This window comes from Oncorhynchus tshawytscha, unplaced genomic scaffold (assembly GCF_018296145.1).
Source record: "Oncorhynchus tshawytscha isolate Ot180627B unplaced genomic scaffold, Otsh_v2.0 Un_scaffold_17_pilon_pilon, whole genome shotgun sequence".
Taxonomy (NCBI): Eukaryota; Metazoa; Chordata; class Actinopteri; order Salmoniformes; family Salmonidae; genus Oncorhynchus; species Oncorhynchus tshawytscha.
Genome location: NW_024609830.1, coordinates 1,052,835 through 1,067,261, shown reverse-complemented (window position 1 = coordinate 1,067,261; position 14,427 = coordinate 1,052,835). Strand labels below are relative to the sequence as shown.

At 45.7% G+C, this 14,427-nt stretch overlaps 1 protein-coding gene across 3 annotated transcripts in view; it reads right to left on the bottom strand.

Moving 5' to 3' along the window:
* Window positions 1-10,313: 10,313 nt before the first annotated feature.
* LOC112235371 (nuclear receptor ROR-gamma-like) overlaps window positions 10,314-14,427 on the bottom strand; it is a 31,151-nt gene continuing 27,037 nt past the window's right edge. For all 3 annotated transcript variants that reach the window (XM_042319337.1, XM_042319338.1, XM_042319339.1), the window contains 3 exons: window positions 13,969-14,079; window positions 13,623-13,732; window positions 10,314-10,626 (listed from right to left, as the gene is read on the bottom strand). In XM_042319337.1, the coding sequence (XP_042175271.1) occupies window positions 10,468-10,626; window positions 13,623-13,732; window positions 13,969-14,079 (380 nt within the window). In that variant the 3' untranslated portion in view covers window positions 10,314-10,467. The remainder of the gene's footprint in view (window positions 10,627-13,622; window positions 13,733-13,968; window positions 14,080-14,427) is intronic.

Here is a 14,427-nt window from a genome sequence, read left to right as displayed (position 1 = left end):
TATCACGTTGACACTGAGCATACTCAAATTGGTCAGCATGAAATAACTATTTCCATTCCTATAACACCATCTGCAGAAACTAAAATTATCTTGTTGGGCAAATCCAGGTAGTGACTCCCGGGTTAAGTAACATTTCTTCCGTTTGGTGCCTAATGAACATGACCCAGGACAAGCATCATGATCCCACTATTTAAAAGGGCAATGCCTATGGGCTCTATGTGCCATTAGCACAAACCTGCTATAGTTCCTGAGTATTATCATTATCATCAAATTGTAATTTGGCAATGGGATATAGGTCAAATAGATTAGGAACAGATTCACTCTCAGGATCAGAGGGTTCCCACTCTCCATTCAGCAGGGGCATGGTGACAACAGTGTTAACATCTTTATACACAACTTCTACTAAAGCTGTTGGGCAGTCACAATCAGCATAACAACAATCAATCCATAATACATTAATTGCTCCACTCATATAGTTATTTATTTACTAAAAACTTATTCAAATCAATCAGTCAGTTTACAAAAAAAATCTTTCAGTTTCCAAATCATAATTAAAACCCAATTAATAATTTAGAATTACAATACTTAGTGATTCACGTTAGTTCTATCACTCAAAGTTCAATCCCTCGACTTAACACACACTGGCAGAATGTACATTTACATACAATATATTCAACTTATAATTCTAGTATGAACTTTTCTCATTACGGTCATAATTACAGATCAGTATCTTAATGCATTCTTAGTCTAAATTACTATAATTTTTTGCAGTGGGTAGACCTCTACAATCAACTTGATACCCAAAATAAACAATTTAGTGCAACCCTAAATCAATTACGGGCACAGTTGACCAACCCCCCCTTCATGCACTTATTCTTCTGGCATCTCTTCGTTGTCATCTTCAGATAGCTTCACAGTTCAAAGTGGATGGCCCATGATAATGTCCCAGTTTCACTGTCTCACCTGGGCCGCCACCACCTTTACCACCCATTATGTCTTGTCCATTTGTCAACCAGTATACCAGCAACATGGGAAAAGTTTGGAACAGATCTCTTTCCATGCTCCCTTCACATGGACTCATGTTGCACTCTTGAGAGAAAAGGCATGACAGAAAGGCAGTTGATAGCTTCGACTGGATGCTGTGTACAAGTTGCTGGTTTCGGACTCAGGTCTCAGGTCTCAGAACTCAGGTCTCAGGTCTCAGGACTCAGGACTCAGGTCTCAGGACTCAGGTCTAAGGACTCAGGACTCAGGACTTAGGTCTCAGGACTCAGGACTCAGGTCTCAGGACTCAGGTCTCAGGACTGAGGTCTCAGGACTCAGGACTCAGGTCTCAGGACTCAGGACTCAGGACTCAGGTCTCAGGACTCAGGTCTCAGGTAGAAGTGGTGAAGGACCAAACTGAACACCATTGTCATGTCTTTGGCATCATTAAACTGAAGACTGTTTAGTTTATCAAATCAATTCTCTGTAATTATTATTATGTGATTAACTAATCAGTAATTAACTAGGAAGTCGGGGCACCAAGGAAAATATTCAGATTACAAAGTTATAATTTTCCTAATATAACTTTCAGATATTTTAATATCTGATCAATTAGTCTTCTAATTAATGAATTATTCTGTACCTCACGTCAGTCTCATTCCAAACGTTGTAAATGGTTGGTTATCTGCACGAACCCAGTCTTCACTATGAGTCATCCATACATCAATTGTCTCAATCATTTATTTATTTATTAACTAACTAAATAATCACAGAAATGCACACACAAACAAACAAGTAGATATGGTTACAAGGAAATGATAGGGGAATGTGCTCTAGTGGGCTAAACCGGCATAGCGGCTTGTTAGACAAAGGGACTGAGAAGGGCGCGAAAGATAAAAGACACTACAAAGTTGATAATTATAACAATTGAAATGCTAATCCTTTGCACATGAACGCTCACTCATTCGGGAATAATTGCAATCCATATACAGTGCCTTGCGAAGTATTCGGCCCCCTTGAACTTTGCGACCTTTTGCCACATTTCAGGCTTCAAACATAAAGATATAAAACTGTATTTTTTGTGAAGAATCAACAACAAGTGGGACACAATCATGAAGTGGAACGACATTTATTGGATATTTCAAACTTTTTTAACAAATCAAAAACTGAAAAATTGGGCGTGCAAAATTATTCAGCCCCCTTAAGTTAATACTTTGTAGTGCCACCTTTTGCTGCGATTACAGCTGTAAGTCGCTTTGGGTATGTCTCTATCAGTTTTGCACATCGAGAGACTGACATTTTTCCCCATTCCTCCTTGCAAAACAGCTCGAGCTCAGTGAGGTTGGATGGAGAGCATTGGTGAACAGCAGTTTTCAGTTCTTTCCACAGATGCTCGATTGGATTCAGGTCTGGACTTTGACTTGGCCATTCTAACACCTGGATATGTTTATTTTTGAACCATTCCATTGTAGATTTTGCTTTATGTTTTGGATCATTGCCTTGTTAGAAGACAAATCTCCGTCCCAGTCTCAGGTCTTAAGGAAGACTCCATCAGGTTTTCTTCCAGAATGGTCCTGTATTTGGCTCCATCCATCTTCCCATCAATTTTAACCATCTTCCCTGTCCCTGCTGAAGAAAAGCAGGCCCAAACCATGATGCTGCCACCACCATGTTTGACAGTGGGGATGGTGTGTTCAGGGTGATGAGCTGTGTTGCTTTTACGCCAAACATAACGTTTTGCATTGTTGCCAAAAAGTTCAATTTTGGTTTCATCTGACCAGAGCACCTTCTTCCACATGTTTGGTGTGTCTCCCATGTGGCTTGTGGCAAACTTTAAACAACACTTGTTATGGATATCTTTAAGAAATGGCTTTCTTCTTGCCACTCTTCCATAAAGGCCAGATTTGTGCAATATACGACTGATTGTTGTCCTATGGACAGAGTCTCCCACCTCAGCTGTAGATCTCTGCAGTTCATCCAGAGTGATCATGGGCCTCTTGGCTGCATCTCTGATCAGTCTTCTCCTTGTATGAGCTGAAAGTTTAGAGGGACGGCCAGGTCTTGGTAGATTTGCAGTGGTCTGATACTCCTTCCATTTCAATATTATCGCTTGCACAGTTCTCCTTGGGATGTTTAAAGCTTGGGAAATCTTTTTGTATCCAAATCCGGCTTTAAACTTCTTCACAACAGTATCTCGGACCTGCCTGGTGTGTTCCTTGTTCTTCATGATGCTCTCTGCGCTTTTAATGGACCTCTGAGACTATCACAGTGCAGGTGCATTTATACGGAGACTTGATTACACACAGGTGGATTGTATTTATCATCATTAGTCATTTAGGTCAACATTGGATCATTCAGAGATCCTCACTGAACTTCTGGGGGCTGAATAATTTTGCACGCCCAATTTTTCAGTTTTTGATTTGTTAAAAAAGTTTGAAATATCCAATAAATGTCGTTCCACTTCATGATTGTGTCCCACTTGTTGTTGATTCTTCACAAAAAAATACAGTTTTATATCTTTGTGTTTGAAGCCTGAAATGTGGCAAAAGGTCGCAAAGTTCAAGGGGGCCGAATACTTTCGCAAGGCACTGTATATACACTGCTCAAAAAAATAAAGGGAACACTTAAACAACACAATGTAACTCCAAGTCAATCACACTTCTGTGAAATCAAACTGTCCACTTAGGAAGCATCACTGATTGACAATAAATTTCACATGCTGTTGTGCAAATGGAATAGACAACAGGTAGAAATTATAGGCAATTAGCAAGACACACCCAATAAAGGAGTGGTTCTGCAGGTGGTGACCACAAACCACTTCTCAGTTCCTATGCTTCCTGGCTGATGTTTTGGTCACTTTGGAAAGCTGGCGGTGCTTTCACTCTAGTGGTAGCATGAGACGGAGTCTACAACCCACACAAGTGGCTCAGGTAGTGCAGCTCATCCAGGATGGCACATCAATGCGAGCTGTGGCAAGAAGGTTTGCTGTGTCTGTCAGCGTAGTGTCCAGAGCATGGAGGCGCTACCAGGAGACAGGCCAGTACATCAGGAGACGTGGAGGAGGCCGTGGAAGGGCAACAACCCAGCAGCAGGACCGCTACCTCCGCCTTTGTGCAAGGAGGAGCAGGAGGAGCACTGCCAGAGCCCTGCAAAATGACCTCCAGCAGGCCACAAATGTGCATGTGCAGGACGTTTGGCATTTGCCAGAGAACACCAAGATTGGCCCTGTGCTCTTCACACATGAAAGCAGGTTCACACTGAGCACATGTGACAGACGTGACAGTCTGACAGCCATGGAGAACGTTCTGCTGCCTGCAACATCCTCCAGCATGACCGGTTTGGCGGTGGGTCAGTCATGGTGTGGGGTGGCATTTCTTTGGGGGGCTGCACAGCCCTCCATGTGCTCGCCAGAGGTAGCCTGACTGCCATTAGGTACCGAGATGAGATCCTCAGACCCCTTGTGAGACCATGTGCTGGCGCGGTTGGCCCTGGGTTCCTCCTAATGCAAGACAATGCTAGACCTCATGTGGCTGGAGTGTGTCAGCAGTTCCTGCAAGAGGAAGACATTGATGCTATGGACTGGCCAGCCCGTTCCCCAGACCTAAATCCAATTGAGCACATCTGGGACATCATGTCTCGCTCCATCCACCAATGCCACATTGCACCACAGACTGTTCAGGAGTTGGCGGATGCTTTAGTCCAGGTCTGGGAGGAGATCCCTCAGGAGGCCATCTGCCACCTCATCAGGAGCATGCCCAGGCATTGTAGGGAGGTCATACAGGCACGTGGAGGCCACACACATTTACTGAGCCTCATTTTGACCTGTTTTAAGGACATTACATCAAAGTTGGATCAGCCTGTAGTGTGGTTTTCCACTTTAATTTTGAGTGTGACTCCAAATCCAGACCTCCATGGGTTGATACATTTGATTTCCATTGATAATTTTTGTGTGATTTTGTTGTCAGCACATTCAACTATGTAAAGAAATAAATAAATATTCCATTCATTCAGATCTAGGATGTGTTATTTTAGTGCTCCCTTCATTTTTTTGAGCAGTGTATTTACGCTCAGTGTGTCGTCGTGATCTCTGTTGGAAAGTTTGTTTCTGTTGGTGATAAAATCATTTATATGTTTAAAGAAAATGAATAAATAATTCCACTCTGAAACCATATAATTGTATGAAATGTATTACAATCATAAAACTATAATCTGATGATGTGTGTAGTTTTAGTCAGAATTAGAACAAGGACCTTTTGTTCCTTTTTAGTACGTATGTCATGACCATAGTTCTTTTGTGTTTTCTTTGTTTTAGTGTTGGTCAGGACGTGAGCTGAGTGGGCATTCTATGTTGTGTGTCTAGTTTTCCCGTTTCTATGATATGGTTCTCAATCAGAGGCAGGTGTTAGTCATTGTCTCTGATTGGGAACCATATTTAGGTAGCCAATTTTGTGTTGGGTTTTGTGGGTGGTTGTCTTCTGTCTTTGTGTGTCTGCACCAGACAGAACTGTTTCGGTTTTTCACATTTATCGTCTTTATTAAACATGATGCACACTAACCACGCTGTGCTTTGGTCCTCTCCTTCGTCCACAGAAGAAAGCCGTTACAGAACCACCCACCAACCAAGGACCAAGCGGTGTGGTAACAGGCAGCAGCAGCAGCAGGAGAGGCAGCGATGTCAGGACTCCTGGACATGGGAGGATGTCTTGAACGGCAAGGGTTGCTACACATGGGAGGAGATCCTGGCTGGAAGGGATCGCCTGCGATGGGAAGGAAGGAAGCTAGGAGAGCAGAGGCAGCCGGAGAGAGGAGACAGCGATATGAGGGAACACGGCTGGCAAGGAAGCCTGAAAGGCAGCCCCTCCGTCCTTTGTCTACAGGTGCTCCCGCCTGTCCAGCGCCGCCAGAGTCTCCCGTCTCTCTCCCCGGAGCTGCCAGGGTCTCCCGTCTCTCTACCCAGGAGCTGCCAGGGTCTCCTGTCTCTCTCCCCAGGAGCTGCCAGGGTCTCCCGTCTCTCTCCCCAGGAGCTGCCAGGGTCTCCCGTCTCTCTCCCCAGGAGCTGCCAGGGTCTCCCGTCTCTCTCCCAGGAGCTGCCAGGGTCTCCCGTCTCTCTCCCCAGGAGCTGCCAGGGTCTCCCGTCTCTCTCCCCAGGAGCTGCCAGGGTCTCCCGTCTCTCTCCCCAGGAGCTGCCAGGGTCTCCCTCTCTCCCCAGGAGCTCTCCCGTCTCCCCCCAGGAGCTGCCAGGGTCTCCCGTCTCTCTCCCCAGGAGCTGCCAGGGTCTCCCGTCTCTCTCCCCAGGAGCTGCCAGGGTCTCCCGTCTCTCTCCGCCAGGAGCTGCCAGGGTCTCCCGTCTCTCTCCGCCAGGAGCTGCCAGGGTCTCCCGTCTCTCTCCGCCAGGAGCTGCCAGGGTCTCCCGTCTCTCTCCGCCAGGAGCAGCCAGGGTCTCCCGTGTCTCTCCGCCAGAAGCAGCCAGGGTCTCCCGTCTCTCTCCGCCAGGAGAAGCCAGGGTCTCCCGTCTCTCTCCCCAGGAGCTGCCAGGGTCTCCGTCTCTCCCCCAGGAGCTGCCAGGGTCTCCCCGTCTCTCCCCCAGGAGCTGCCAGGGTCTCCCGTCTCTCTCCCCCAGGAGCTGCCAGGGTCTCCCGTCTCTCTCTGCCAGGAGCTGCCAGGGTCTCCCCTCTCTCCGCCAGGAGCAGCCAGGGTCTCCCGTCTCTCTCCGCCAGGGTCTCCCGTCTCTCTCCGCCAGGAGCAGCCAGGGTCTCCCGTCTCTCTCCGCCAGGAGCAGCCAGGGTCTCCCGTCTCTCTCCGCCAGAAGCAGCCAGGGTCTCCCGTCTCTCTCCGCCAGGAGCAGCCAGGGTCTCCCCGCCAGGGTCTCTCTCTCCGCCAGGGTCTCCCGTCTCTCTCCGCCAGGGTCTCCCGTCTCTCTCCGCCAGGGTCTCCCATCTCTCTCCGCCAGGGTCTCCCGTCTCTCCGCCAGGGTCTCCCGTCTCCCGCCAGGGTCTCCCGCCTCTCCGCCAGGAGCAGCCAGGGTCTCTCCGCCAGGAGCTCCAGGGTCTCCCGCCAGGAGCTGCCAGGGTCTCTCCGCCAGGAGCTGCCAGGGTCTCTCCGCCAGGAGCTGCCAGGGTCTCTCCGCCAGGAGCTGCCAGGGTCTCCCGTCTCTCCGCCAGGAGCTGCCAGGGTCTCCCGTCTCTCCGCCAGGAGCTGCCAGGGTCTCTCCGCCAGGGTCTCTCCACCCCTCCGCCGGGGTCTCCCGCCTGTCCGCCAGGAGCTGCCAGAGCCGCCAACCAGGAGCTGCCAGAGCTCAGAAGTTTACATACACTAAGTTGACTGTGCCTTTAAACAGCTTTAAACAGCTTTGAAAATTCCATGAAGTTGAAATGTAGTAACACTCTTGGTTACTACATGATTCCATATGTGTTACTTCGTACTTTAGATGTTTTCACTATTCTACAATGTAGAAAATAGTAAGAACAAAGAAAAACCCTTCAAGGAGTAGGTGTGTCCAAACTATTGACTGTTACTGTAGGTATTACAGACTCAGTCAGGGACAAGATGAAAATGTCAGCGCATGCCCTAAGTACGTCCTGGTAATCCGTCTGGCCCTGCAGCCTTGTGAATGTTGACCTGAATGTTTAAAGTTCTTACTTACATTGGCTATGGAGAGAGGGATCACACAGTCATCCAGAACAGCTGGTGCTCTCATGCATGTTTCAGTGTTGCTTGTCTCGAAGCGCGCCTAGAAGTAATTTAGCTTGTCTGGTAGGCTCGTGTCACTGGGCAGCTCGCGGCTGGGCTTCCCTTTGTAGTCTGTAATAGTTTGCAAGCCCTGCCACATCCGACGAGCATCAGAGCTGGTGTAGTAGGATTTAATCTTAGTCCTGTACTTCGTCTGGATTTTCTTATGTGTCCGCCTCTTTAAAACGCCATCTCTACCCTTTAGCTCAATACAGATGTTGCCTGTAAATCCATGGCTTCTGGCAGATGCAGAAATGCCCACAAGCAGGAACACCCCAAATTGCTATACAAACTTTCTAAATGTCTACAAAGAAATCAAAGGACAAGTTGTTGGAAACATAGCTACTGTGCACACGCCGAATAATAATTTAACTATGCAAGTCAGTTAAGAACAAATCCTTATTTACAATGACAGCCTACTGGGGAATAGCCTTGTTCAGGGGCAGAAGGACAGATTTTTAACAGCTTGGGGATTTGATCCAGCAACCTTTCAGTCACTGGCCCAACACTCTAACCACTAGGCTATCTGCCGCCCCAGTTAATCCAGTGCAGAGTTAACACTGAAGGATTCCATTGTAAATCCACACTGTGGCTCCCCCTTGACTCACCATTTTACCCCTTTCCTTTCCCTCTGTCCCTTCATCCCTCCTCCCCTTCATAGGTGACACACAAACACAATGTCCCTGAGCAGTGTTTCTCAGCTTTAAAACTTCCCATGAAAAGCAGAATTAAGAGGAGGAGGAGGAAGAGTAAAATAACTTATTTGACTAAAACTAAAGGGACAATCTACCGATAGTCTTCAAACAGTACTTTAATCTCACAGAATTAGTACTTTTGATGGTTCAGAGATTGTATGCCAGATTTGACTGAGACTTTTTGTTCTGAGATGTGTCTAGAAGAACCGGTAAGTCAGAAATGTGTGTTTGTGCTGGAACAGAACACACATTCCCCAGGAAAGGCCAGAGTGCACAGCAAAAAAAAACAACTCAGAGAGACCACATGTAACTCTCCCTCTCACTGTTACTGTGTGGGACTGATCCTAGTCCTTGAACACTGGGCAACCTCTCTGACCGGATTTGAAGCGTTTGTGGTTGTAGGGCGGAGAGACAGTGGTTGTCTTAATCATGTCCTAACTCACCACGGTCTTAGTCACTTCTCCTTGGGAGCTCAGTCAACAACATTCTTCAGTTCTCTCAAACAAACTCTTAGACCGAACAAAAGTCTTCCCATACACACAACAAAGCTCAGCTGAATGTCAGCCACTGCCACTCTCACACACAGTTAAGAAGTGGTGTTCTGTACCCACATCCAGTTAGGATACTTTCAGCTACGAGGTACTGAAGGTAAAGTCATGAAAGAAAGACTGACAGATCTGCACACTGCTGAATGCCTCTGTAGTACATCAAGGCGGGAATCTTAACTTCCACTTAACACACACTCAGCTCATTAGATAGTCTATGAATTAAACACACACACTGTTGAGGACGGCTCAAAGCAGGAATGTCTGTGTGTGTTTTATCATAGATGTGTCGTTAAAACATGTACATTCTACCAGTGTGCAGCTGCATGTACTGAGTTCTCTCCCGCTATGTTTCCTCTTTCCCTTCCTGGCATGCAATTAAACATCCTATTTTGTACAATGGGAAAACAGACAATACAGGAACACCAGTCATCTTTTAAATCATATCAGCAGTTTATTGGAAGCCTTTTCAATGGGAATCACCATGGTAACACTTAGGAGACAAACTAACAGAGAGAATGTTAAAGCAACAAATCTGACACGTTTACAATAACAGTCATGCCCAAAGTTAGTCATTCAAATGCCTACCTACATACTGTAGGCCTACAGCAATATTACCCAGCATCCAAGTTTATGTTCTAGATTATTCATATTTACATTTCTGCCTGTCTAGGATTTCTGACTCTGTTTTAATGCAACACACAGCCTCTTTTAAAGCTCGATAGAGACAGATAGGATTGTTGGTCAAATTCGATCCTCCACAGTTCATTGAGAAGAGTAGCTATATACTTGACTGTGTGTTTGGGTCCTGAACCGTGGGGCCCATGGGCTATAGTTCAGGTACTCAGTCTGATGGGTTAGCCAACTCTGTAAAGTCACACATTTAAAAACAACTCAGAAAACACTCATTAGATTTCATAGAGATCATCTAAATATGGTCATTTATACCAGCTAGCAACTGGTCTGGATACAGTCACAACAGCCGCCCCAACAGTCACAACAGCCGCCCAAAATAACATACATCATCTCAAGGACGAAATACACTCAGATAACACTTTCAAAAAGGAAAAACAACAATCTCTAAAAAAAAATGTGCATGAAAATAGCCTCAATGTCCAATCACTAATAGGCTACTGAGATCATTTCCTTGCTCTCTGAAATTAAAAAATATATTTATTCAACAAGTTAATAATCTTATGTATCAATGTATACACGTGTGTGTGTTTGTGTGTCTGTTTGTGTGTCTGTGCCTCTGTGTGTGTGTGTGTCTGTGAATGTCTGTGTCTCTGTGTGTGTGTTTATGTCTCTGAGTGTCTGTGTCTCTGAGTGTCTGTGTCTCTGAGTGTCTGTGTCTCTGTGTGTGTCTGTGTCTCTGTGTGTGTGTGTTTGTGTCTCTGAGTGTCTGTGTCTGTGTGTGTCTGTGTTTCTGTGTGTGTTTGTGTGTGTCTGTCTACTGTATGCATGTTTCTTTGTCTAATTATCTGTCAACATGTACGGTGCAGTTCAGAGGGAGTTCACAGGGAGTCCACAGAAGGCAGGTCAGAGGTGAACAGCTCCTTGTATAGAGGAGGGAAGACAGAGTGGACGGTGAGCGGGTAGCGCTGGCTGAACCAGTGCAGCTTCTCCACATGAAGACTGCACAGAGACCGCAACACTGACACCTTCTGGTAGAGCTGGGGACATCACACACACACAGCTTGTCAATGACAGTTCTACACACTGTCCAGTGATGTCATAGAGGGTAAACACCAGTGGTGGAAAAAGTACTCAATTGTCATACTTCAGTAAAAGTATAGATACCTTAACAGAAAATGACTCAAGTAAAAGTTAAAGTCACCCAGTAAAATACTACTTGAGTAAAAGTCCTAAAGTATTTGGTTTGAAATATACTAAAGTATCAAAAGTAAGTGGAACTGTTCAAATGTTCTTAAGCATCAAAAGTAAAAGAATAAACCATTTCAATGTCCTTATATTAAGCAACCAGATGGCAACATAAAAAAAACATTTACAGATAGCCAGGGGCACACTCCAACACTCAGACATCATTTACAGATAGCCAGGGGCACACTCCAACACTCAGACATCATTTACAGATAGCCAGGGGCACACTCCAACACTCAGACATCATTTACAGATAGCCAGGGGCACACTCCAACACTCAGACATCATTTACAGATAGCCAGGGGCACACTCCAACACTCAAGACATCATTTACAGATAGCCAGGGGCACACTCCAACACTCAGACATCATTTACAGATAGCCAGGGGCACACTCCAACACTCAGACATCATTTACAGATAGCCAGGGGCACACTCCAACACTCAGACATCATTTACAGATAGCCAGGGGCACACTCCAACACTCAGACATCATTTACAGATAACACTCAGACATCATTTACAGGCCAGGGGCACACTCCAACACTCAGACATCATTTACAGCTAGCCAGGGGCACACTCCAACACTCAGACATCATTTACAGCTAGCCAGGGGCACACTCCAACACTCAGACATCATTTACAGCTAGCCAGGGGCACACTCCAACACACTCAGACATCATTTACAGATAGCCAGGGGCACACTCCAACACTCAGACATCATTTACAGATAGCCAGGGGCACACTCCAACACTCAGACATCATTTACAGCTAGCCAGGGGCACACTCCAACACTCAGACATCATTTACAGATAGCCAGGGGCACACTCCAACACTCAGACATCATTTACAGATAGCCAGGGGCACACTCCAACACTCAGACATCATTTACAGATAGCCAGGGGCAACACTCAGACATCATTTACAGATAGCCAGACATCATTTCATTTACAGATAGCCAGGGGCACACTCCAACACTCAGACATCATTTACAGATAGCCAGGGGCACACTCCAACACTCAGACATCATTTACAGATAGCCAGGGGCACACTCCAACACTCAGACATCATTTACAGATAGCCAGGGGCACACTCCAACACTCAGACATCATTTACAGCTAGCCAGGGGCACACTCCAACACTCAGACATCATTTACAGATAGCCAGGGGCACACTCCAACACTCAGACATCATTTACAGATAGCCAGGGGCACACTCCAACACTCAGACATCATTTACAGATAGCCAGGGGCACACTCCAACACTCAGACATCATTTACAGCTAGCCAGGGGCACACTCCAACACTCAGACATCATTTACAGCTAGCCAGGGGCACACTCCAACACTCAGACATCATTTACAGATAGCCAGGGGCACACTCCAACACTCAGACATCATTTACAGATAGCCAGGGGCACACTCCAACACTCAGACATCATTTACAGATAGCCAGGGGCACACTCCAACACTCAGACATCATTTACAGATAGCCAGGGGCACACTCCAACACTCAGACATCATTTACAGATAGCCAGGGGCACACTCCAACACTCAGACATCATTTACAGATAGCCAGGGGACATCATTTACAGCTAGCCAGGGGCACACTCAGACATCATTTACAGATAGCCAGGGGCACACTCCAACACTCAGACATCATTTACAGATAGCCAGGGGCACACTCCAACACTCAGACATCATTTATAGATAGACAGGGGCACATGCCAACACTCAGACATCATTTATAGATAGACAGGGGCACATGCCAACACTCAGACATCATTTACAGATAGACAGGGGCACACTCCAACACTCAGACATCATTTACAGACAGCCAGGGGAACACTCCAACACTCAGACATCATTTACAGCTAGCCAGGGGCACATGCCAACACTCAGACATCATTTACAGATAGCCAGAGGAACACTCCAACACTCAGACATCATTTACAGATAGCCAGAGGAACACTCCAACACTCAGACATCATTTACAGCTAGCCAGGGGCACACTCCAACACTCAGACATCATTTACAGATAGCCAGGGGCACACTCCAACACTCAGACATCATTTACAGATAGCCAGGGGCATACTCCAACACTCAGACATCATTTACAGATAGCCAGGGGCACACTCCAACACTCAGACATCATTTACAGATAGCCAGGGGCACACTCCAACACTCAGACATCATTTACAGATAGCCAGGGGCACACTCCAACACTCAGACATCATTTACAGATAGCCAGGGGCACACTCCAACACTCAGACATCATTTACAGATAGCCAGGGGCACACTCCAACACTCAGACATCATTTACAGATAGCCAGGGGCACACTCCAACACTCAGACATCATTTACAAATGTAGCATTTGTGTTTAGGGAGCCCGCCAGATCAAAGGCAGTATGGATGACCAGGGATGTTCTCTTGATAGGTGTGTGAATTGGAACATTTTCCTGTCAAAATGTAACGAGTACTTTTGGGTATCGGGGAAAATGTATGGAGTAAAAAGTGCATTAACATTATTTTCTTTAGGAATGTAGTGAAGTAAAAGTAAAAGTTGACAAAAATATAATATAGTAAAGTAAAGTACAGATACCCCAAAAACTACTTAAGTTGTACTTTAAAGTATTTTTACTTAAGTACTTTACACCACTGGTAACGCTCTCCACTCACTACTCCGTCAAACTTGAATGCGTGAGTGTGTGTCTGTGAGTGTGTATGTGCAAGTGCCTGTGTGTGTGTGCCTGTGTGTGTGCATGTATGTGTAAGTGACTATGTGTGTTACCTTGTGCTGAAGGCTCTCCTGGTTGTCTCTGCGTAGCATGTGGCTGAGGCATACCTCCAAGTCTCTTCTCATTCTATGTACTCTGCCTCTATCCTCAAGACAGGGGCGATCTACACACACACAAACAAAAATACACACAAAAAAAAGATTAAAAGAGATCAAATAGAAAATGTTATACCATTAATCAGCTTATTATGTTCTATGACTTTACAGATCTATGACTATGACTTTATGGATCTATGACTATGACTTTACGGATCTATGACTTTGCTGTTCTATAACTTTATTGTACTAAGCTTATCTGCAATATCATTTTACGGAATGTGTGTACATTTGTGTGTCTTACCGGGGTTAATGAGCACCAGTGAGCTGAAGAGAGCCATCTGCTGCTCAGTCAGTCTCAGGGCACACACACTGTGAGCGAAGTCAAACACCGCCACCATCAGATCACCACAGCCTGGAACAAAACAGTTAGCAGAGTTAGCATCACTAAGACTAGGAACCAATTGGCAAAGTTAATATGAGATCGTGTCCTCCGTAATTATTGGGACAGTGAAGGATTTTTTTATATTTTGGCTCTATACTCCAAAAGTTTGTATTTGAAGTTAATTAAAGTTCAGAAAGTTAGACACACAAATATCATACAGCCTCCACCTTAACGTAGAAGTGTTAGCAAACATATTCTATTCTTTACAATAAAAGTGACTCCAAAATGACACAAGCATTATTTACCATTCATTTCTATTGGGCACAAAATAATCTGAAACACAACCAAAACAAACAGCAAATGCATCCTATAAATGTT